This window comes from Lepidochelys kempii, chromosome 10 (assembly GCF_965140285.1).
Source record: "Lepidochelys kempii isolate rLepKem1 chromosome 10, rLepKem1.hap1, whole genome shotgun sequence".
Classification (NCBI taxonomy): domain Eukaryota; kingdom Metazoa; phylum Chordata; order Testudines; family Cheloniidae; genus Lepidochelys; species Lepidochelys kempii.
The window spans coordinates 78,800,514-78,826,268 of NC_136389.1; the positions used below are offsets into that span (position 1 = coordinate 78,800,514).

General features: G+C 47.3%; 1 protein-coding gene across 2 annotated transcripts in view; it reads right to left on the bottom strand.

Annotated features, from left to right (window-relative positions):
- IGDCC4 (immunoglobulin superfamily DCC subclass member 4) overlaps positions 1 to 25,755 on the bottom strand; it is a 185,516-nt gene that overhangs the window by 40,441 nt on the left and 119,320 nt on the right. For both annotated transcript variants that reach the window (XM_073304341.2, XM_073304339.2), the window contains 7 exons: positions 18,645 to 18,782; positions 14,262 to 14,417; positions 13,364 to 13,774; positions 11,064 to 11,369; positions 9,052 to 9,189; positions 6,954 to 7,124; positions 5,970 to 6,203 (listed from right to left, as the gene is read on the bottom strand). In XM_073304341.2, coding sequence (XP_073160442.1) covers positions 5,970 to 6,203; positions 6,954 to 7,124; positions 9,052 to 9,189; positions 11,064 to 11,369; positions 13,364 to 13,774; positions 14,262 to 14,417; positions 18,645 to 18,782 — 1,554 coding nt within the window. The remainder of the gene's footprint in view (positions 1 to 5,969; positions 6,204 to 6,953; positions 7,125 to 9,051; positions 9,190 to 11,063; positions 11,370 to 13,363; positions 13,775 to 14,261; positions 14,418 to 18,644; positions 18,783 to 25,755) is intronic.

Genomic DNA, 25,755 nt, shown 5'->3' on the forward strand with positions numbered 1-25,755 from the left:
TCATTGTTGGACTACAGAGTCGCTGAGTTCTCAGGCTCAGTGGCACGTAACTGATCAATGGCCCCGCTCCACAAACGCTTGCTCAGAGTTTCGCTCTGTGCGTTACTTTCTCAGCTTCACAAAACCTTCTGAGAGGAACACTGGGAAATGAGTCTGGTTTGGGTAGGGGAGCGTTAGGGCAAGAAGGAAGATGTTGCAAAATGGACAACTTGCCCTGGAAGAAATAGCACGAAGACAGGAAGGAAAGGCCAAGTCTCACTGTGCCCGCATACACTGTTAATACAGTAACGACTTTTTTCCTTTTAAACATCATGGCCAAAATTTTACAATGATGAGAGCCTAAAGTCAGGCTCCTAAATCCCCATTTAGGCACTTAACTTAGAGCCCAGATTTCCAGGAGTGCAAGTATCCAGCAGATCCCATTGACACCAGAAGTTGCAGCCGGGTGCTCAGTACTTATATAGGAATTACCAGACTGGATCAGACCTGAGGTCCATTTAGCCCAGTCTGGGAGAGTGGCCAGCACCAGATGCTTCAGAGGAAGGTACAGGAAACCATACAGCAAGCGGACGTGAGATAATCTGCTCCTCATCCTGATCTCTAATAGAGATTGTGAAACACGAAGTTTGATACTGCAAACTTTCTGCAAGGGGCAGCAGTTATAACTCTGGAGATTCTTAGCATCAATTTTTGCCACTTATGCAATCTAGAAGCTGGGATTTGTATCTGCGACCCCTGGCATACGAATCCGGATCATTTCCACTGCACCACCTAGCCACTGAGAATCAGGCCACGTTGGTTTTCGAAAGCTGGAGTTAGGCTCCTGTTTCTTATAATCAAGGCTCAGAAGTTCAATATCTGAAAGCTTACAGACTTGACGTTTTATCAACCTTTCAAGAATTGCTATCGAAGCTAGCAGGCAGGGTGAAAACAGATCTATTTTGTTATATCCCCTTATATATGTGTATGCCTATATTAAATTGATCCAGAATAATCTAGGCTGCATCGCTTCAAATATGGGATCTGGATGGCTGTAATATTTCCAATAGACTAATATATATTTTTGCATTCATTTTCTTAAGTGCTCATTTGGGCATTAACTCTCCCACCCTTTCTCAGGCTAAAAAGTACCTGGTACCGCTCCCAAAGTAAGGTACTACTTACTAGCCATTAACATGGATGGCACAATTAGGCCCTCAGTGTTTCTTTTTCTTCTAGATCCTGGCCCTTGGGTTACATTCCGTTACTAGTGATTAATTGCTAGAGTCAGGCCTAGAATGTCCACTGAAATCAGTGAGAATTCTTGGAGCCAACACATGTCAGGATTAAGCCCGGAACGACAGACTTGTGTTGATTACAATGTCCCATTTCTCCTATTTCCTGCACAATGATTTTCCTGACTCTGTTCCCTTTTTAATACTTTGCAGTTCCTTATCCAATCCCTCGTCCCAACTGAATTGTGATATTCTCGCCAAGTGCCCATGATCCAGATTGTGCAATCCTGACTCGCACATGTAGCCTCAATGAAATCAACACCTGCTTGTGTGAGCTGGCGCCCACCAGTGCAAGGGTTGCACAGTCTAGCCTTCAATCAGCATGCTCATACTTCGACTCTTGCTGGGTTTTCACACTCCCCTGCCTTCCCCATCACCTTTGCATTCTCAGCGTACACTAGGTGCTTCTACCCCATCCCTTTTCCAAGCCCCCAAGAGCTCGTCATTCCACAGAAAATCAAAAGAGGACGCTCCCAACTGGAAGACAGTTCAGCCTCTTCATGAAGTTACACTAGTTAATCCACGTCAGCCCCATCATAAGGAAACCATCAAGAGATGATTGATGCCCAAATGTAAGGAAGTAATTACGGATGAACAAGTCATGTTCTGAGCACTGATGTGCCGGACCATTTGGAACCAATTCAGATCATTCCTGGGCCACTCTCCTTGCTGGTTTGTCAGTGGTAAGGACAGTACATGATGTACAGATGTGGTTTCCTCCATGCAGTAATTACAGATCTAAATTCTTCAGAGTGGCTTGTAACTGCTAACACCCTCTCCAGGCTACGAGTAGACACAGCTGTAAAGCGATTCTAGACGGGGAAAGTTTATTTAGTGGTGACATAAGTTAGCCTCCCAGGTCCTATATATTGACTGTTAAACCATCCATAATATACGTGAGGTGTGTAAATCAAGCTAGCAAGCACACTCAGACTGCTGTTTCAACAGCTGGCCTTTGTCAACAAAGCAAAATGCTGCACTACATGGGGCCAGATCCTCAGCTGGCAAAAATCAGCACAACTGCATTGACTTCAAGGGAATTATGCTGATTTTACACTAGCTGAAGATCAGTCCCATAGAGCCCTATATATTGTACCTCTGAGCCTAGTAATTAACCAACTAGTTACAGAATGCGACAATTACAAGGGTGAGCCATGGGGCAAAGAAGGGAGAGTCCTATTTCAAGAGTACTCATGGCATGTCGGATTTCTTATCAGTTGGTTAATTAACTAATTACTCTAGTCAGATACTATACAGATAGTCTATTGTAGTAAATGGTTACAAGCACCTTGTTAGCTAAAGTTGTCCTTCAGATCTGATTGCGGCTTATTATCCCAGCTGTGACTCAGACTCATTCTCTGACCACCAGCTCTGAACCTTTTTGCCTCAATTTTTCTCCTCTGTAAAATGGGGAAAATAATACCAACCTGAGAGCAGTGTGGTGAGGATTAACTCACGGCTGTATTTTAATCTGGAGCAGACATCTCATGTGCTTTTTAACCTTAAGTAACAAACACACTTGGCTGCATTAGAGATGCATCTTACATACACTGTATGTAAGAGAGCAGCATGATTGCTCACAGCTCCAGTATGAAACTGGAGAAAAGCCTGTTGAGAGCCTTTGGGTTAAGTTTAGACGCGAGAGCAACAAGGGTGATGTCATGGTGGGCGTGTGCTATAGACCACCAGACCAGGACGGGGAGGCTTTCTTCGGACAACTAACAGAAGTTTCCAGATCACAGGCCCTGGTTCTCATGGGGGACTTCAACTACCCTGACATCTGCTGGGAGAGCAAAACAGCAGTGCACAGACAATCCAGGAAGTTTTTGGAGAGTGTTCGGGACAACTTCCTGGTGCAAGTGCTGGAGGAACCAACTAGGGGCCATGCTCCTCTTGACCTGCTGCTCACAAACAGGGAAGAATTGGTAGGGGAAGTAGAAGTGGGTGGCAACCTAGGCAGCAGTGACCATGAGATGGTCGTGTTCAGGATCCTGACAAAAGGAAGAAAGGAGAGCAGCAGAATACAGACCCTGGACTTTAGAAAAGCAGACTTTGACTCCCTCAGGGAACTGATGGGCAGGATCCCCTGGGAGGCTAATGAGGGGGAAAGGAGTCCAGGCGAGCTGGCTGTATTTTAAAGAAGCCTTATTGAGAGTGCAGGAACAAACCATCCCAATGTGCAGAAAGAATAGCAAGTACGGCAGGCCACCACCTTAGCTTAACAGAGAAATCGTCGGTGAACTTAAACACAAAAAGGAATCTTACAAGAAGTAGAAACTTGGTCAGATGAATCGGGAGGAGTATAAAGATATTGCTCGAGCATGCAGGGGTGTCATCAGGAAGGCCAAAGCACAGTTGGAGTTGCAGCTAGCAAGGGATGTGAAGGATAATAAGAAGAGTTTCCACAGGTATGTTAGCAACAAGAATGTGGTCAGGGAAAGTGTGGGACCCTTACTGAATGGGGGAGGCAACCTAGTGACAGAGGATGTGGAAAAAGCTGAAGTACTCAATGCTTTTTTTGCCTCAGTCTTCACAGACAAGGTCAGCTCCCAGACTGCTGCACTGGGCAGCACAGTATGGGGAGGAGGTGAGCAGCCCTCAGTGGTGAAAGAACAGGTTAATGACTGTTTAGAAAAGCTGGACGTGCACAAGTCCATGGGTCCGGATCTATTGCATCGGAGGGTGCTGAGGGAGTTGGCTGATGTGATTGCAGAGCCACTGGCCATTATCTTTGAAAACTCGTGGTGATCGGGGGAGGTCCTGGCCGATTGGAAAAAGGAAAATATAGTGCCCAACTTTAAAAAAAGGAAGGAGGAGGATCCTGGGAACTACAGACTGGTCAGCCTCACCTCAGGCCCTGGAAAAATCATGGAGCAGGTCCTCAAGGAATCCATTTTGAAGCACTTGGAGGAGAGGAAGGTGATCAGGAACAGTCAGCATGGATTCACCAAGGGTAAGTCATGCCTGACCAACTTGATTGCCTTCTGTGATATGATAACTGCCTCTGTGGACATGGGAAAAGCGGTGGACATGATATACCTTGACTTTAGCAAAGCTTTTGATACGGTCTCCCACAGTATTCTTGTCAGCAAGTTAAAGAAGTATGGGCTGGATGAATGGACTATAAGGTGGATGGAAAGTTGGCTAGATCGTCAGGCTCAACGGGTAGTGATCAATGGCTCAATGTCTAGTTGGCAGCTGGTATCAAGCGGAGTGCCCCAGGGGTTGGTCCTGGGACTGGTTTTGTTCAAAATCTTCATTAATGATCAGGAGGATGAGCGTGGATTGCACTCTCAGTGAGTCTGCAGATGACACCAAGCTGGAGGGAGAGGTTGATATGCTGGAGGGTAGGGATAGGGTCCAGAGTGACCTAGACAAATTGGAGGATTGGGCCAAAAGAAATCTGATGAGGTTCAACAAGGACAAGTGAAGAGTCCTGCACTTAGGAAGAAAGAATCCCATGCACCACTACAGGCTGGGGACTGACTGGCTAAGCAGCAGTTCTGCAGAAAAGGACCTGGGGATTACAGTGGACGAGAAGCTGGATATGAGAGTCAGCAGTGTGCCCTAGTTGCCAAGAAGGCTAATGGCCTATTGGGCTGTATTAGTAGGAGCATTGCCAGTAGATTGAGGGAAGTGATTATTCCCCTCTATTCAGCACTGGTAAGGCCACATCTGGAGTATTGCATTCAGTTTTGGGCCCTCCACTACAGAAAGGATGTGGACAAATTGGAGAGAGTTCAGCGGAGGGCAACTAAAATGATTAGGGGGCTGGAGCACATGACTTATGAGGAGAGGCTGAGGGAACTGGGGTTATTTAGTCTGCAGAAGAGAAGAGTGAGGGGGAATTTGACAGCAGCCTTCAATTACCTGAAGCGGTGTTCCAAAGAGGATGGAGCTGGGCTGTTCTCAGTGGTGGCAGATGACAGAACAAGGAGCAATGGTCTCAAGTTGCAGTGGGGGAGGTCTAGGTTGGATATTGGAAAAACGTTTTCACTAGGAGGGTGGTGAAGCACTGGAATAGGTTCCCTAGGGAGGTGGTGGAATCTCCATCCTTAGAAGTTTTTAAGGCCCGGCTTGACATAGCCCTGGCTGGGATGATTTAGTTGGGGATTGGTCCTGCTTTGAGCAGTGGGTTGGACTAGATGACCTCCTGAGGTCCCTTCCAACCCTCATCGTCTATGATTCTATGAGAGGTTCTTAGAAATATGTAGGTGGGGACAGATGATTGTTGTGACCTGAGTTTTGAGATACGAACGTAGGATACACCAACCATTTCAATCTGTGCTTCACCAGATATTATTTAATCACGGATTAGAGAATAATCTGTCACTACATTAGCTTTCAGAAGTTTCTGCATTTTAATATTTACTATTATGAAAATAATTTAGCACTCGGATCCTGCACTGACAGGTGGTCTCACAAGTACCTGAATGAGACAGAGGTTAATTTCTGCCCCCTAAACTCTCAGTACACTCATCCCTGCAACAGTTTGGCTAAAGACTTAACAGTGGGAGGAGCTTTAGAAGTCAGGTACATTCAGCAGACTCTGTAGGATGCAATGGTACAGCTGAAGGGCTTGCAGCCAAATAACTTTGCCCCTTCTTAGAAGTTCTTGATCACGACCTCCTTGCACTGCAAGGTGGAACCACGGTGCCAGTACATGTTGGTAAGAAGTAGACTTAACCAGCTAACCTAGTCGAGTTAACTCATACTGCTTCATTTTCTTCTTTAGCTTTATGGGCCCCACATCCCAGCTCTCCTCTTCCGTGCCATCAGAGGGGTTTTCGTCACTTGACTCTTCTGTGCCCACTTCCCGGTAGTACAGCTTGTAGCCTGAAATCTGGGCGTGGTTGGCTGGGGGTTGCCAAGTGACCAGGAGGGATTCCATTTTCGCTCGGACCTTTAATTCTGTCGGGGCAAATGGAACTAGAAAAACAAGAGGAAAGAAACCCACATTTCAGCAACTCCTCGGTGTTTCCTTCCTTTGCTAAGGGGCTTCCTTCTCTCCACCCCTGAAGGACAGGCAGGGTCTGTCCCAGTGAGGGGACATGCCCCTGATGTGGCAGAGAGGAGCGGTCACAATTCTGTCACTGCATGGGCCAACCAGATAAACACAGAATAACAGAACTGATGTTCATCTACATAGCAAGGGGGTGCAGTCTAGCAGGCAGAACTGGTGATTGGGAGCTACTGTGGTGGGGTGGAGTTTACCTGCCCTATTTTGAGTTAGCTACAGCACCACCTTTACGGCTGCTGTCTGTTGGCTCTGCTTTCATCTTGGTATGTTAATTTTGTCGACCCACTTCCAGACATGTCCACACTCATTTTTCATCAGCCCTTGCTTATAACGTGCAGCCTGAGGAAGATCTGGGAGGTGGTGGGGAGAAGGACCCATCACCAACACACCCAGCAGCAAGGGACAGGGGAAAGCATTCTGGTTTCCTATACTAAATGGAAACCTAGGGAAGGGGTTCTGGTGTGCCTGGGACCTAGTGCTACAATTCCCTAGTGTAGACACAACCTTATGTGAGGTTGGGTAAGCCGTATAGTCTAACTGCCTCAGCTTCCCCATCTGAGAAATGGGGATCATGGTATTGACCTCCCACCCTCATGGCGGTGCTGTTCCAAGCCCCAGCGAAGAGAAAGGAGCTATGCCACGCACACCACGCCCCCTACCGTGTGTTTGGTTGTCCTTGTCAGGAGTACGGTGCTGCGTCCACTCCGACGGGGCCCCATACCCTGCACTGGTGCTGGCCGCAATGCGCACTTTGTAGACTTTATTGGGATGGAGCGACTCAAGGGTGATTTGCGTCTCATTTGCACCCACCTCGGTGGAGGAGATCTGATCTGCCAGAGCCAAGGAAACCCCAGTTAGACTTCTTTATTCCAATCCGAGTGAATTCGCCCCTGTGCCGAGGGCCAGCAGAGCGAGATCCGGGCTACAAATAAGCTGAGGTGAGACTTGCATGGTGCACTGTGCTGGCCTTCGGCCCAGAGGCAAACTTCCCTCCATGTCACATTGTCACGTAACAGCGCGATGATGATTTATAACTAGAGACGGGCCAAAACTGGAATCGTGATTCAGCAATCCCTTTCCAGCTTCGATTCTGGGTCACATTCAGAACAGGAAGGGGTCTGTTCTCCCCACTGAACACACACAATTCCAGTCTGGATACAGCAGGAATTGTGAGACAGCGTGAAGCTGGCAGAAATCTCACGAGAACAGCTGATGGAGTGAAATTTCCACCCTTCTAGATGGTGGACATCTCAATACCTTGGGCCAAAATCTCAGAAGAGCCCCTACTGAGATTTTGGTGCCATCAAATCTGCAGCCAAATGCTAGCCTGAATTAACTGATATGAACCAAGAACCTACCCCTGACTCATGGCATTTCAAATCCAGCCTAAATCTAATCCAGACCCAGACCCAAATTTGAACACTGCCTCCTCAGATCATCTCTGTTATAAGGTACGTTCAGCTAAAGATTTCAATAGAGCCTGGTGGGAGATTTCCATTGGAGCTGCAAAGATCAGCCTTGCTAGAGATTCAAACAGTGGCCCTATGGTTAATGTAAAGGTCACGTTTAAACGATTCACCCTGTTTGAGCTCCTGTGGGAATTTTGCCCCAGTTCTTTAACATTAAGACTGTGTCTACACTGCAGGTGGGAGGTGTGTTTCCAGGCGCAGGCAGACAAACGTGTGCTCCAGCTAGTGCACTAACAGCAGCCGTGTGGAAGCTGCAGGTCTGGCGGCAGCTCAGGCTGGCCGCCCGAATCCAAGCACGCCCGATCCCCTGGCCCTGAGCTCAGGTGGCTAACCCGAGCTGACAGCTGTGCTGCAAAAGTCACACGGCGATTTTTAGCACGCTAGCTCGAGCTGAGCTAGCGCAGGACTGTCTATCCGCGCTGGGAATCCCACCTCCCAGCTGCAGTGCGGATACACCTTAAACAACCCCACATCACCCCCGTGGTGCACACGTTTCAAACGCTTCCCACTGACTCATCGGGTTGGGTGCAACCACTTTTAGGCGCCGAGAATAAACCCAAGAACCAGGTGTCATGGTGCAGAACAGAAATACAGCTCAAACCCGTCACTGTCACATTCCCAATCCCCTCCCTACATCCTGGAGGTGACCAGCTGCAGAGCTAGGAAAGCTTTAGGGGTTGGGACGCCGGCACCGATGAGAAAGTGCCCATGTCCCCACTGAAGGGTTAGTGTACTGGCTAACAATATAATAAAACCAGATAAAGCCGAAACCTGGCAAATGTGGTTACATGGGCTTGCCGGGATACCGGTTTTATTTTGACACTATGATCTGATTTATTACAATTACAATTCATCGAATGCACTTCCCCATCTACCCCTATAATCATTACACCCCTTTCAAAACACATAAAACACCAGGGACAGCCAGAAGTTGTTATCCTCTGATGTTTACTTGGTGGCCCGGGTGAAATGCAATCCTCAGTCCAGTTCCCATGTGCAATGGCAGAGCTCAGCGGAGGGTGGCCACAGAATGGGCGCTGGGGAGTGAATTCTTGTCTAACCCTTTCAGGGGAGGTTTGAGGCACATCAGTGGGGCAGTATGGGGACACCTGCAGGGCTGGTCTCTATGCTGTATGGATATGGATAAACAAAGGCCTCTGGGTCCTAAAGGTTTTCAGCCCGGCACCTTTTGCCAGCATTAACCATACACACAATACATTTCTGAGAACTGCAATAACGCACTGAATGCGCCAATCTCTGCTTCTCACTGAGCACATTTCCTCCTCACCTTCCTTGAGGGTGCAGTAGTCAATTTTATATTTCGTTATCTTCCCATTGCTCAGCTCCGGAGGGAGAGGCAGCCACGTCACTCGGATGTCGGCCGGGGTTGTACTTGACAGAGACAGCTGAGGAGCAGCACTGGGAACTGGGGCAAAAGCAACGAACAGATGAGACATCTCCTCAGTCCAAAACCAAGAGCAACAAGCTGCTTCAACAAGAGGCACAACTGGGGATTAGCTCCACTTGGGAGCATGTATGTCTGAACCAAGGGGCTTCAGAGGTTCAGGGATTGGCTTTGGGATTGCCCGAGCTGACCCATTCCTCTGGGCAGGTGAACCTTGGGTGTCCTCGGTCCTGAAAGTATTGTCCCTGCAGAGCATACAATCGTAACTGCTGGGGGCATGCTGACACTCCATGCCCTGTGTTGAGTCTCACATACTTAATGCCTGTGATTGGACCACAACAGCTTCCACTTCTGTCTTTGCCCCGCTAGCATGTCAATGTCTCATTACCTGTTTGCTTCCAGAATTTAAACACTGATATCCTAAGGACACTCAGAAATGCTCCCTGTTCCACTAAGGATTTGGGAGTTTACTTTAGACAGGCCTATCTGCTTTCAGTTTTTTGCCATGGAAACAGAGAGATTTAATGCCACAGGGGATGGCTCAAGGATCTAAGCATCAGGTTTGAAAAACAAGTCTCCCTAGAACCACAGATTTGTATTCCAGGCAGCTGTTCATACTTCCGAGGCAGATTGTGACAGGGAGTTCACCCCACACCAGCCCTGACAGGATTATGGTGGCTCAGAAGGGGCCAATTAACCTTCTACCGCACCGGGGGGAGAGTCAGGATTGATTGAAAAAGTCTAACTGAAGATGAAGACCAGCTGGGCAGGAGCAGGCTGGGCTTGTATAAGCCAGGAAGTGGAGAGCTGCAGGAAGAGAGTCTACAGTCACACTCTGGGAAGAGAGAGGTGGAAACCCAGGGGGAGGTGAATGCCCTGGGATCCTGTCCCAGACGGAAGGGGTTCACCCAGGGGTGGTATGGGGAAGAAAGCCCGTGGAAGGCAAAGCAGGAAGAAGCCCAGGGACAGAGCAGCAAGAGTTGAGACTGTGTAGACCTTGGATGCTGATGATAGGGTCCCTGAGTGGTAACCTGGAGTAGTGGGTGGGCCCAGGTTTCCTTAGCAGCCACTGGGGAAGTGGCACAGAGTGGTAATTGGCACGGAAGCCTGAGACAGTGTATGGACAGTTGGTCCGGAGGGACTTCGGGACTGCGGCGGGGGGAGGCTATAAAGTGACCCATCTGGAGGGCTGAGTCATGAAGAGCGAGTGCTGTGAAGTACTGGAGGAGAGGCCATTTCAGCAACGGAATGACTGATGGAAAGGGGCACTAGACTGTATGAGACATAATCCCCAGACCCGGCCACAAGGGGGCGCCCCCAGCAGTGACTGTACCCCATTACACAGGCATCATGCAGTTTACTATGTGGGTGAATTTCAGATTAAACTTTACAGTCATGTATGGACATTACAGACCCCATAACAGAAGGGCTTTGCCTGGTATGTGGCCAAAATTTCCCCTTAATGCCACTGTCCTACGGCATGTTATGGGCTAGTTGGCAGTGCCCTCCAGCCCCTGTGCGGCTGCATTTTGGCAGTGTTCTGTATATACTGTTTAAGAAACGCTTTGGAACACTTGGAATGAAAGGTGATATAAATGCAAAATATAATCTTTTAATAGACTTGACTGCAGGCCTGACCCCAGTTAATGGGAGTCTTTCCGTTTGCTTCAGTGGGCTTTGGATCAAGTCCACATGGAGCAAAATCACTGTTACCTAAGTAAAAATCCAGACCGGCTGAATTCACTTCAAGTAATGGTGCCTGTGTGTCAACTGAACCAGGATCAGAAGACAGCAGGATAATATCTAATGTCTGTTGCTGCCCATGCAGATCACTATTCCCCACTCTCTGAAGAAAAAAAAAAAGCATCAATAAATATCCAGTCGCAACAGGCCACCTTCGCAGCGCGTCTGGATTTCTGCAAGCTGACACCATGCTCTGGAGGGTGTCTTGTGACGTCTCCATTTGTGAAGCGTAACGATTTCTTGATCGCTGGATAATACTTTCAGACACACCCGGGCACGTCTACTCAACGCACCATCCTCCAGGGTCCGCACGATAATGGAAGAGGACGTCCGACTGGCTCCTAGCTGGGAGTATGCAACCATGTAGAAAACATAATTGGTATTGGGTTCCAGGTCTTTCACTTGAAGCTCAGTGGTATCATTATTGACAGCAAATTGGTATTCTACATTATCAGTTCCTAGAGACAATGCAAAAACCCATCATCAGTACAACCAGCAGGAAGCAAGACACTGGTCAAGTCCAAAATCAGCTCTTCCACAAGACCTACAAACTGTAACTTTCCCTCTTTGAAACCATTATGGCATACCCCTTGTCCTCCCTCTGTCACCCTCTCCCGTCATGTTCTGGCAAATCTTAACTTAGACACTGAGCTCGTCAGGCAGGGACATTAGATGCCTACGTGTGAGCGTTTTAGCCAAAGTTAAGCACCTAAATCCATACTAAGGCACCTAAATAAGCAGCCTGATTTCACGTGAGCTCTTGCTTCCCACCGACATCCGCAGACATGGGAGATTCTCAGCTCAATTCTCTGAAAGTCAGACCCCTGATTCAGATTGTAGATGTAGACACCTACCGTCTAGGCACCCAACTTTGACCGTTTTAGTCACTGTCATTGCCCCTTGGCACCAAGCGTCTTTCTGGTATTTTGTACATTCACTGATCATAATTAAGGCTACGCTTTAGTCACGGACGTTGTGGGAGTCACAGACTCCGTGACTTCCAGCGACCTCCGTGACTTCAGCCTGCGGTGGTTGGAAGCTGCAGGGTTCCCCGCTGCCTGTGGGGGCAGGGAGCTGTGGGGTACCGCTGCAGCAGGCGGTGGGGTACCCTGCACTTTCCATCCACCACAGGTGGTGGGGGAACCCCCAAGCTCCTGGCCGTCCCTGGGGAACCCCCGAGCTCCTGGCTGCCCCGGGCAGCGGGGAACCCCTGGAGCTGCCAGTGGGGGAGGAACCCAACAGCTTCTGGCCCCCACATGCAGTGGGGGCCCCCAGAGCTGCAAGCGGCTCCTAGCCCTGTGCAGCTGCCCCACTTCAGGCAGTGTGGGGACCCGCAGATCCCCATTTTGTCAGGGATATTTTTAGTAAAAGTCACGGACAGGTCACGGCTCCCATGAATTTTTCTTTTTTTGCCCGTGACCTGTCCGTGACTTTTACTAAAAATATCAGTGACAAATCTTAGCCTTAATCATAATAAGTGTACATAAAATCAAAAGGACAGCAGTGTCATACGGGAATAAAGACTAACGGAAAAGTTTTCAGCAGTGTCTACATCAATGGGATTTAAGCTCCTAAATCACCAAGGATAAAATTTTTCTGAAGTGTCCTGATGAGCACACTACAGATGTTCACCTACTCTTCTTTCAGTTTTTCACAGCTATCCAGAAGACGGAATACTGATTTGGAAGGTAGGAAACTACTTAGTCTGGCTGGGATCCCAGATTAGAATCCCAGCATGGTTATTTCTTCATTGTATCTGTGGGATGCACCAAGGCCTGTTTCGAACATGCATTCCCCAGAGATGCTCAAGGTCAAATTTTCATCCCAGGCTTCCACTTTTGCATGGCCAAGTCTGTTCATGCAACTGATTGCATCACAAAAGTGGCCACTTGCATGCACAGAATGGGGAGATGGGCACCCAACTGCCCAATATGCATGTGCAAAACTGGTAAGTGCAATGAATTGCACGTGCAAAATTGGGTAAGAAGAGGCAGAGGTGGTTTTAAGGCTTCAAACCCTTAGCTCTGTCCCATTAATATAACAACAGCCTTAACAATCATTGAGGGGGCGGGGTCTGAGGTGCAGCTCTGCCATACAAACTGAGCTTCCAAAAAAATCCTAGGGTAAAGTGCTCTGAAACCCCACTGACTCACTAGATTTTTCTGACCCTAGTGGGGAGAAGTCAATAGTATGAGAGGCAGGTTCTCTGAGGAGGCCCTGCAAATACCACACTACAGCTGCCTGAACTCCCAGGCTAAGCACACCCAGCTTGATCACACCCTGTCTGACATGATAACACGCGAACAGCCGCTCCTGTCCATGCACGATGTAGTTAAAAAATAAAGAAGGAAGCACAAGCCCACAAAGGGGACATGCAGCACGTGGATTCGTGTTATCACCGCTATTCTACGATGGTGGTGACAACCGAACTATGCAAACTGAGAGCACCTACCCACGGCCTTCTGATAATGCAGGGAAAAGCCAATGATCTGCTCGCTGTTGTACTCTGGACGCTCCCAGGACACTAAGACAGTGGTGCTGGACAGGGAGACGGCTGACACCTTCTTGGGAGCACTTGGCAAGCCCTCCCGCACAATGACCGAGAGCTTGGCCGTGGCACACGCCATCCCCAGCCTGTTCTCCGCCACGCACTGGTAATAGCCGGCGTCCTCCAGCCCGATCTGGTTGATCACCAGGCTGCCACTGCTCTGAATTTTCACCCGGCCATTGGACAGGACGGCCTCTCCGTTCTTCAGCCAGTGGATGACGGGGGCTGGCTCCCCTTCTGCTTTGCACACAAACCTGGCAGTGCTGGCCCGGGTGCGGGAAATGGTTTCGGGAGACTGGGAGATGCTGGGAGGTGCTGAAAGAACAGCAGAGAAAGGACGGTCAAAAAGAAAAAGCCAAGGCGAGCCCTTTCCTCCCAGGCCACATTAGGTCTGAAACAGCTCCAGGTGCATGGGAGGTTTGCCAGGCAAACTCTTGAGACTTAATTGAGACTAGCCCCCAAAAAATCGGTATCAACTCCCTCCCTGTTCCTAGGCTGTTCTCCCCAGGGGCTTCCATAAGAGTGGAAGTTGGTCGCTTTCACAAGGGAATGCTGCAGAAAGAAAAAAAATGCTTCGGAAAGGAAAAAAAATTAAATGGTGGTAATAACGCCACTGAGAACTATTCCATGCTTGGACTGAATGATTGGGACCTGATGGCTTCCTTCTAATTACGTTCCCCTCTTAGACACAGCGAGGGAGCTGTGAGCATCCCTTCTAGGGGGGCCTCTGGATGTGATTCTAGGGGGAAAGCAATTATCCGGGGTGGTGCTTACATCTGAAACGTTTATTCTGTCAACTCACCGAGGACGCTGAGCTCAGCCGCAGCTGTAACAAACTGCCGGGTCTGGGGTTTGTTCGCCCGACAGACGTACACGCCAGAGTGATGGGGCTGGGCCTGAGGAATTAGGAGGTTGGTCCGGCCTAACACAATCACGTCCATGGAAATAGGCTTCCCGTCTGCAGAGCACAAAAACACACACCGTGGGTGTAAAGCCTACATTAGGGATCCCACTCGGACACCAGGGGTTCCAGACTTTAACTAATAACCATCATGAAAAGTTCAATTCCTAGCTCTGCCGCTGTACATGGCCTTGAGCAAGTCACTTGGTCTCTCTGGGCCTCAGTTTCCTATTGTAAAATGGGGATAAATAGCATTTTTTTTCTCACCCATTCTTTGTCCATCTTGATTATTTAGGCGGGAAGCAATTTGAGATAAGGACAATCTCTTACTACATGTCTGTACAGCACCGAACTTAAATGCCCAAACTTCATTAACATAGAGCTAAGGTTGGCCAGCCAAGCCTTGTGTCTTTCCAGGATATGGAGAATAGCTAATGTAAACCTCTGAAAAACAGGAAATATACTAATATCACCCCCACAAAACAACCTTAACAGCGCCCTCTTTGTGCTATGCCCCAACACATCAGTAATGCTCATGCTATCACTCTACACTCAGATGCTACAGAACAATTTCAGATCAACCTGAACTGTAGCAGAGCAGGTGTTCTGCTACAATGAAAGTCAAAGTTGTTTTGCTGCCTAGCAATGGGTGGCATCTTTCAGGGGCAGAGTTGTGGTGCAGATTTAAGCCCATAGTTAATGCGCACACCAGCTCTCTCCAAGAAGAACCTATATTGCACTGGCAAGGGGTAGCAGCTGAGAAGAAGAGACAGCCCGTGATTATCATTTTCACCATTGGGTTTCTCCTAGGGATGGACTCAGACTACTTCTCATCCTGATCCAAACTGATTGCAAGTTCGGATCCGGGTTTAGTCCATTATAGCCAAGAAGTTCCGACTTGAAGCCAAACATCCCCTACGCTCCGGGGTATCTGGATTCAGACCATATCTAAGGCTGACATATGCGAAGAAGATAATTGCTTTATTACATGCCTATTGGACAAGGTTGCGGGATGGAATCCAGCGTGTATTTGTCTGCTAAAAATCCCACATTTACAAGGAGCCAGAGCACTGAGTCACCATTAACTGAAGAGATTTTTTTCCTGTCCGGCTCCTGGAAGCTGTACTGAACTGGCTCACAACACTGAGGATGCAATGAATTTGCCAAACCCGCTAATAAATTTTTATGTACCTGCTCTGGTTACTGACCTGTAACATATTAGCCAGTTTGATTACATGGGAATTTACTGGCCTGGTTTTGAAACCTAACCCTGCCATGAACAGCAAAGGCTGAATTTTCCACATGAGCCTTCAACTTGGATCCGACAAAGATTTGTCAGATCAGCTACATTTGAAGACTCCTGATCTGTTTCTTGCTGTGGATAGGCCATGCACAGCACTGTTACTCTGAAAACAGGGTAGACCCAGGGACTCTACAGTTCTCCTGGCATGAGAAATTTCAGCAAAGAGAGAGTTCTTGCAGAAAGTGATAAATGGCTTTGGGGCCCGATCCTGGGGGATGATGAGGAACCTCAGCTTCCCCCTGAAGACATAGGGAGTTGCGTTTGGCCTTGCCTGGTTTTGCTGGAGGACTTCTCGTCGCCTCAGAAGGTGTGTAAGAGAAAAGGGCACAAGCCCGGTTTCTGTTCCTTCTCAAAACATCTTTAATTGTAACATCACTGCTGCAAAGCTCCAGGAGCAATGCTGGGTCAGAGGCCTGGCAGTTCCTCAGAACTGAGAACAGAGAGTGTGGAGGCGGGGGGGTCCCTGAGGGACCAGGGCTGGCCAGGAGTCAAAATGGCCTGGGTGTAATTTAAAGCAACGCTTGGCTTCTGTGTCAACCAGAGATTAGGTGGAGTGTCATGCAAGCCACCCTGACTGCTCCTGTCCCTGCTGCCACCATAGTTCCTCCTTGCTCCCAACAGAGCTCAGAGGAAGCCGGTGGCCTGGAGCCAGCGACGTTTACTCTATGCGATCCAAACATTGCCTCCTCCAGCCTGCTCTGTGTCAGGGTTTAAGCAATGCAAGGGGACTTTGGGCCAGATTGTGGGTGAATTTGCTTGGGGGAGGAGAGGCTTCTCTGGGCGCTCGTAAATCCAACCTGCCAGCTGCCAGGCTGAGCTATACGGGGCCGAGGGGGCTCAGGTTTTGCACTCATGCATGATTTACTATTTTAGAACTTTGTTTTAGATTTCAAAAATAACCCACCAGCTTCCAATGCACTATGGGGAACCATGCTGTTTGCCTCCTCTCCCCTCCACAAGAGCCATGGTTGCTTTCGACCACGGTACTGCTGCTAACATCCCTGCTACTTCTGTAACTTCTCATCCTTGCTGCGATACATAGCAAGGAAGAACACACCAGCTGGAAGCTCTGCCATTCCCCTCACCCTCTAGACACACTGCCCTAGACAGCAGAAGCTGAAACGTCTTCCTGGCTCCACACCCCATTGCTGGCTGCATTCAGTTAAGGCTGCATGTGGAGACAGAGACAAGCTTCCTGCCTTCAGGGTACACAGATGCATCCTCCAGGTCGAGTGGTGGCTTGCTCCGAGTAGCAAGGGCCACTCACCTAGCACAAAAAGAAAAGGAGTACTTGTGGCACCTTAGAGACTAACCAATTTATTTGAGCATAAGCTTACGAAAGATTATGCTCATATAAATTGGTTAGTCTCTAAGGTGCCACAAGTCCTCCTTTTCTTTTTACGAATACAGACTAACACGGCTGTTACTCTGTCACCTAGCACAGTTGATGTGGAACGCGGCTGTTAGCAACGTCTACACACCCTCCCACTTACTGCTGGTCTGCGGATGGGCCCACAATTCAGTACCCAGGCGTTCAATTCAGGAACACACCTGCATGCACATTTTGCACACATGCCTAAACACAAGTGACTTGAAAATCTGACCCCAGATGGAACTGATTGTCGTGGCAGAGTTTCAATGGGTGACCTACAGTTGAAACCCTCAGTGTTACAGGACTTTACTCATCCTGAGTGTCTCAGCCCTTCTTTTTACTGCAATTTTGGAACCAAATCTATTTTAATAACCACATGAAGACTGATGAGGCCCAATCAGCTCATCCATGCTAAACCAAGGACATCCAGACCGAAAACCTGAGGGCACAGAACAAACATTTAAAAACTACAGCTTGAAAGAAAACGTGCCACTCATTTAATAAAAAAAAAACAACCCAAACTCTAACCGTGCTAATTGACTCTGATTACAAATACTCTGGGCACTCACCGCTCTCAGTGTAGCAATGAATAAATTATTTAGCATGGGAAAGATGGGTATTGCTAATTATGTCTTAAGTACATGGGATGAAATGCAAGATTCCAGCTCTGCCTCAGTGATTAATCCTCCCTGTTTGTATTCCCCACACAGAGTCCCGCAAACTTTTTTTTTTTTTGAGGGGGGGCGGAGGAGGAAATATTAGCACATCCAAAAACATTGCCATTAACGAAGAGCCCCCGGAGTAGGCAAGTTACAGCTAAAGACTGAGTTGATTAAATGGTTCTGAGGGCAAGGAAAGAGGCTTATGACATAACACAGATTTTTGAAAACTATTTCAATATGTTTTTGAGACGTGGTTTCTGGACTGAGAACCCACATGGCAAGTTTCAATGTTTAATCGCTCATGGGAAACATCTGACACAACCTCAGTGATGGTTACACCAGCCCTACTTCTGATTTAGGCTGATCAGCCCTTGACACATGAAAATCAGTCTGGCTCATTTACAGGCACTTAATGATATCTTTACTCTTTCTCAGACCTTCATTATCTTGACCATAAGAGGATTTACTTTTGAAAACAAGGCCCCTTAAATGACTAAAGAATCCTTATCATATTTTATAATCCCACAAGATATCAAAAGTTATTTTTACAAAGCAACAGCAGATGTGTTAAAATTCCCACTAACCTTTCTGAACCATTACAAAAGAAGTGTCATCAGCCTGACCCCTATATGGTGACCTTCAATGCTCCGGCTCATACAATACTGCCATGACTAATTTAGATCAAAAGGCATCCAGTAACCAGAATTTCATTTATTTTACAGATCAAACAACTATAAAATAAGTTGCACGCTTTGTAAGGTTTTAGATTCAATGAGTAATCCCAGCTCAGAAAGGACACTCCAGATCACCGCGTACATAGCCCCATACAGTGGGTAGCAATTTAAAAAGCGCCCTCTCTTCCACAGCACTTTCCCTTTTAATAGATTTTAAAAATACAGTGTGCATAGACTCCTCCTAACATCAAAAGAATAATTATCTTAATTTACCCTGTCGTATCCAAGAGACAAATGGGGTGGGCTCTGCAGAGGCCATACACTCCATGACGGCACTCTCTCCAGCTACCACTGTGGTGTTCTCCGGAGCAGCAACAATAGCAACATCTCGAGTCACAGCTGGTTGGGAACCTAAATACACCCAGGAAAAAAAAAAAAAGAGGGATAAAAGAAACTCTTTAAAGAAGTGCTGTCCACATTCCATTTATATTAAAAACTAGCCAATTCCTTACCTCCATTTCAAGAACAAACCATCACAGAAAACAGACTTTTCTTCCTCCCTGTTTACACTGTTTGTGTGTTACATTTTTTGTAGTTCACTCAACTGGTCTGGTCAATTTCACCTTTGTTTCTGGTTACTTTCACTTCCTGGTTCTCCCATAGGAGTGCCATGTGATTGGGTTTGGAATGGACATGGAAGACTTCAGGGGAATGAGTTTCTATTTCAGGTCAACATTTCTGTTCAAGTCAAGTCCTGAACTGCAAGCCCACAGCCAAACATTGTGGGACTTTGAGAAAGTGTAGAACCTGATCTAGAGTTCTGCCCCGTCCTGCAATCACATCCATGTCAGTGAAAGTGGATGCATGCCTGGAGCCCCACTGAAGTTCTGCACCAACCCCAGGTCCCATCCACATAGCTCCAATAGAAGGATCAGGCACTTTGTGGTTCAGAACCTCTACAATTGGCCAAACCAGAACCCCAGATCTGAACGGGCCCATACTTAGAGGAATTCCAATGCAAAGTTTGATCTGAAAACTACATCTTAGGTCCATCTAATTTCTTGTCACATTAAATCTGGTAACCAGCCTCCATTGCCATTATTTTTGTCTTCAGAACAAAAGTTCAATTTAATTACTTAAAATTGTAAAATATGGGGCCACATCTACACTACCCGCCGAACCGGCGGGTAGTGATCAATCTATCAGGGATCGATTTATCGCGTCTAGCGTAGATGCAATAAATCGATCCCTGATCGCTCTGCCATCGACTCCGGAACGCCACCACGGCGAGAGGTGGAAGTGGAGTCGACGGGGGAGCGGCGGCCGTCGATCCTGCACCGCGAGGACGTGAAGTAAGTGATTCCAAGTCAATCTAAGATACGTCGACTTCAGCTACGCTATTCTCGTAGCTGAAGTTGCGTATCTTAGATCGATCCAACGTCCTAGTGTAGACCAGGCCTGAGACTCACTCTAGTTGACAGCGTCCCTTTAACCAGCACAAAGGGCCAGATTTTCAAGGGGCTTTGAGTGCAGCTGCAAATGCTGCCTGCACAAAATGAGGGGCCAAATGCCACAATGTTGAAGCTGGCTAAGTTTTGCACTGAACTGTGGTCAGGAAAGGATTTTCTAAAGATTCCTAGGAAGCTGCCGAATAAAATACTTGAAATCCTTTGTTTGTGTTCACATTTATTACTTCACCCATTAACAGCTGAATCTTGCCTATAAGCAGAAAGGTGAATTTCTTTGTTTTGAATATGGAAAGGTTATCACAGACATTTTGATAACCAGCTGCTAGGTTTTAAAGTCAACCACTGAGAGATCAGTTCTCTGCACACCACACCTTCATCTTTATGCACACAGAACAAGTCAATATATAGATTACATACAACATACAGAGGGTATAGATGTATGTATAGATAATCCAAAGTGTTTATGTAGTCACATAGGGAGACATGTATATCCAGTGTGTATACGTATTGAACAACTTCCAGACACTCAAGAGTGGTCTTTTTTTGTTTGAAGTGAACCTTCTGACTCTCTCAGCCAAGTTTATAAGGAGAGGTTAGGGAGACAGGAAATGTCTTTGCTGAAACGAAATTTTTTTATCAGTTGACAGCAGCTTTGACACTAGGAATCCTATTCTCTCCGCAGCTAATGAAAGAGGTTCAGTGCTTTCTGAAGGATGCTGTTGTTGTCTTCACCAGGTAGGAGATATGCAGTGCTGCACAATACAAGTAATTACGGCCTCCCTTAAGGTTGCTCCAGGAGCTCTCGTTCCTGAAAAAGAATATTGTGTGCCTTCAAGGATGCTGTAATTCTTTTAGATCCTGCTTGCTGAAGTTACCAAAAGGTGCATGTTATTTTCACTGGGAGGCACAGACAGCCTTTTGGTGTCCATACAAGAGGGAATGCTTCATTGTCAGCCTGGTGTATTGCAAAATGCATACAGTAATATCAGTCCTTAGCTCTTAGATGCAGCATGTTTAATCCTCAGATCTCAAAGCACTTCATAAAGATGGGTAAGTACTCTCTCTACTTCACCTCCACCCTGCCCTCCTCAATTTCTTCTTCAGCAGAGGACAAGGTGAAAGGAGGAGAAAAGTAAGAAAAATAATATACCATGGAGTAAGGTTAATGGAAGAGTTCCTGGCTCCTAATCCAGCTACAGCAGCTTCCCTCTGGCAACAAAAATGCAGAAGCCAGACCCGCCCATGACTGCCAGTGAAAAGGGGCCATGCAACAACTTTCAGGGCAAAGGGATGGGGCGATTTATCTGATAAGCCATGGGTGAAATTGTGACCTCAATCAAGTCAAAGGAAGTTTCGCTATGGACTCCAACAGGGTCAGGATCTACCCCCAAATGTCTCGACACTGTAAGTTACTGGTTTTGATCCCAGTGCATCACCACTTTAGGAACAAACCAGCAAACAAAGCCACGTACAGCACGAGGTTAGAGTCTGCACCTGCCTAACGTGAACTAAAATAAGGGGAATTGAATCTCATGCTTTAAGGGGTAAACTGATCAGGTGGGGCGACAGGAAGGAATTGCAGAAAGACACATGTACCCAGCATGCTCTCCAGTTCTCCTACATGTTCAACACTGCACAGTTGCACAGCTGTATTATTAGTAGAGGGAGAAGGTTGTTTAACTCCAAAATATCAAACTTTGGTCACGACCAGAGATAGAACAATGGATTTGCTGGACGAGTGATTTTATCTGGTATGGCAATGCATGTGTTTCTAAGGATTAGCTGTGGCATTGTTTACATGGTGAATAAGGGGTAGATATACGTACCAGTCCCAGGATATTAGAGAGACAAGGTAGGTGAGGTAATATCTTTTATCGGACCAACATCTGTTGGCGAAAGAGACCACTCCCCAACAGAAATCGGTCCAATAAAAGATCTTACCTCACCCACTTTGTCTCTCTAATAAAGGGGCAGAAGCTCCCCTGAGTGCATAACATTCCCCCAACAATTTCACTCTGAATCAGTAAAATACTTTAATGTTCCCAGTTCTTTGGCACTGGTGCAGAAAGCCACAACTTTGCTGACAGCCTTGCGCCGGAAACTGTTTTCAGCACAGAAATTCTAATTCTCAGATCGAGACATGACACAGGACATTAGAAACAGAGCATCAGCTCAGGGGCAGGTAGAAGAGCAAAACACATAAGCTAGGGATGCAGCGTTAGGATATTCCCACTTGGATTTCTCAGTCTTCCCGGGTGGCAGCAAGCATCAGGGCCAGATTGTCTCACACAGCTGAGTTTACCCTCTTTGCTGGGATCCGACAGTATCAAGTGATTCTAACCTCTCCCCTTTTCATCTAATTAGAATCTGTTCATTCACATGAAGTCACGTGGCAGCAAAAATCTCTTCATTGCTACCCTATTAGAGAAATATCAGGTGAAGGTTTTATTAGTGGTACATCAGATTAGAAAAATCTTTAAGTATACACAATATTAGCAGGGGGGGAAAAGTGTGTATTTACATCTTACAAACCAACATGGCCCTCTATTTATACTGGTGCCCAACACCATGGTGTCTAAGTGTCTAGTTAACCTCCTCCTAGAGTTGGTTGACACAAACTCCAAGGCTAGCAAGGAAACACAGATTCTTATGCACAAGTAAACACATAATCTAGAAATGAAACGAATTATGTTAGTGCAAAGTAGCAGGATTATCAACCAGGAAGTTTGGGATTAGGAAATTTAACCCACTGACATGTCCGTTTCAAACTAACCTCGAAGATTTTCCTGCAATGTTAAAGAATGGAGACCCAGAAACACAGGAAGCTTCTGCAGTCTTCTGCCAACAAAACACCGAGCTTACAGAATGAAATACTCTGTCTGAAACCCGCTCCATGCACCATGCTGTGAACTAAACGTGGGTTTTTTTTACTAGAGTTGGGTCCAACCCCTGTAAAGTTTAGATCTGGATCCAAATCTTGCTGAAGTCCCAGGTGTGTTTGAATGAAGACCTCTTCTTTAGAATAATGCAAATGTGCTCTAAAAGAGGACTGCGGAAAATCCCTGAGTCAGGACCCTGTATAGAAAAAGACCAGTAGCCAGCATTTGTCCACCAGATGGAAGCAGAGATACAAAGAAGCATGCTGTGGACTTTTACCCTGTGCAACATTTATATTGGACATTCTTAAGATTTAACCTCCAAACTCTTTCCAAATACCCAAGCAGAGTCGCAACAAAGTTCAGAGAAAAAGGCAGGTATTTCAGCCAGGTCTGAGCACGTATCAGCACTTTACACAATGGAACAATTACATTAGAAGGGGTGAATGATGGGAAAAGGCGCATCTGTGATCTGGTTTCATGCTTATAAACACACTGGGAGCTGAACAGGATTTTGCTACATTCAACTACATAAGCTATTCGTTCAGGCCAGGCCTATGGCATAAAAGATTACAAACACCACTGGCTTAACAGCCAAAGGTACGATCACACTATAGCAAAATTCAAGGGATGCTTGAATTAGCATGCCGACTAGGCTACCTTGGATTGCACTGGATAGTAAAAGACATTCTATTCCCTGCTGTACATATTGGGCCAAATATTGATTTCAGTGGAGTTACACCAGCCAAAAGTCTGGCCCACTGTTTAAATATCAAGGGGGTGACGCTCTACCCTGAAGTCACTGGAGTTACCCAAGCAGAGACGTCGTGTGAGAGGGGAATTGGGCCTTGAGGACCCACACTCGCTCTGTTTCTGAGGCACATGTTAGAAAACATCAGCAATAAGCGAGAGGGTAGCGCCGCCTGTCATGCAGAGCAAAGCCCTCAGGTTTGCTGATTGTAACACAAGTGTTGCACCACTTAATTGCAGTTGTTTTAGGCCATGCATTTCCTTGACATACTCAGGGGGCGTTTACTATAAAAATGCACGTGGAGAGTTAAAAAGATCCAAGTCGGCTGAAGTATCAGATAAATGCAACTGTATTCTGAATAGCATCTTTCATCAATGCTACAGCTCCAGGTCAGCAAAGTAGGGAAGTCCATGAGTCGCGCTCGCCCCGTTCAGCAAAGCAACTGAGCACACTGACTTGAACGGGGCTTTACTGAACAGGGAGAGTGGTACTCCCGGACAGGAGTGTGGTGCTGAATTGGGGCCTATATCCCTAAAATGCTTTAAAGAGCAAAATAACACTGCCACCAAGGAGAAGCGGTGGAGAGTGGAGGTTTTGTGGGAGAGCAGGGGAGGGAAATGGTCAATCCAGATTTGAAATGAAATGCTCAAGTGATGAGACACAGGAGGCTGCTCCCGTTGCAGATTAGAAAACTTCTGCACCAGGCGTGGGCATATTACACGGAGGGAGCGAAGGCTGGTTCTAAACGAGCCAAGGGAGTGGAAAGAGGCAACATAAGGTCAAGGAGGGAGATCTCAACAAGTCCACCAGGGGGTTGGAAAATATGAGGGCAATTTTGAGATGGAACCAGAAAGGAACCGGGTGCAGGAGAGACAGTGGAGGACATGGGTGTTGGGTCACTACACTTTAAACGTGCAAGTAGATCTTGAGTAGAGTACACCTGCTGGGGTACCTGGTGAACACATACTCAGGGGGTCTGTGCATGCACACAGGGTGACATTTGCTCTGGCTTTGTGCAGGGATCGGGGAAATGTTATTATTTATTTGTATTACCATCGCACCTAGAAGCCTCTAATCATGGAATTCCCCAGTCCACCCGCTGCATCCAACATACCTGTGACCTGCAAGAGCATCCGCTTTCACTCTGCACCCCGCACTGGGATTGCCGGACCTTTGGCGCCGTAGACTAGCACGCCCCATGGGCCTGCTCTAGGTCTGCCCTCAAATCCCCTTGTGCGGTGTCCTGTTTAGGGCTGGCAGCACAGATGGGGTATGGACCCACTGTACCTATTCAGCCCCTTCTTCACAGGGCATATGCAGCACAAAAGGCCATCCCCCCACCCCCTCCCCAGCCTGCTGTACTGGGTTAACTAGGCATGAAGTTGGCCATTCAGGAGCCAGGCTGTGCATTTCCAAGTAGAACCCAGTGATAAAGCAGAATGAGCACCAGCCCAGATGGGAGCGTTTGCTCACTTACCATAGCCTGGGACAAAGCTGCGGCCATCGCAGAGTTTAATGGTCACTTCTCTTTTTCGGCCTGATTTACGACTTTCCTCACAAGGCTCACGGCAGCTACTCCGTCTCGTCCTTCTGCAGCCCCCGTGCATCGCTTCAGAACAGAGCACCGGGAGGCACTTTGAAAGCAATTTGCTTAATCAGACAGGCACCAATTCCCAGCAAAAAGCTTTGCCAGACTTTTCTGGGTGCTCCTGGTGTCCTCTGAGGTTACAATTTAGGGGGTGGGGGGTTCAAGTCCCCCCCCCCTTACGTAAAACAGATCCTCATGCCTCACAACACCTTTTCCTAAAGGGCTTTACAACTTGACTCAATTTTTGGGGTCTTTTACCATAGGATCAGAGAGCCCAGCCACCTCGGCTAGTGGTTGCTATAGAAACAGCTCAGTCCTCATCCCTAGAGTTCCGCATCCAGAGCGGCTCAGCTTGTGTATCCCAGCTGCCAAATTAGGCCAGAGTTTGAAGTCCTAAACGACATGGTCTTATTGGAAAGGGATGCCGGAGGCAAGCACAGAGCCCCCAGCAGTTCTACACCAGGCGGCCAAACCAAGCGCCTTTCCTATCAGAGCCACAGTGCTGATGGCACCAAGAGCCGTGATGTTCTGACTCCTACACTTTATAAAACCTAATACGCTAACAGCAGTTAACACCGACCTCCAAGAATGATCTGAGGTCTGGAAAACATGCCTTGTAATAAGAGACCAAAGAAGCTCAATCAATTTAGTCTAGTAAAACAGGAGTGATCTGGGGAAATTATAGAACCGCAAACCTTAC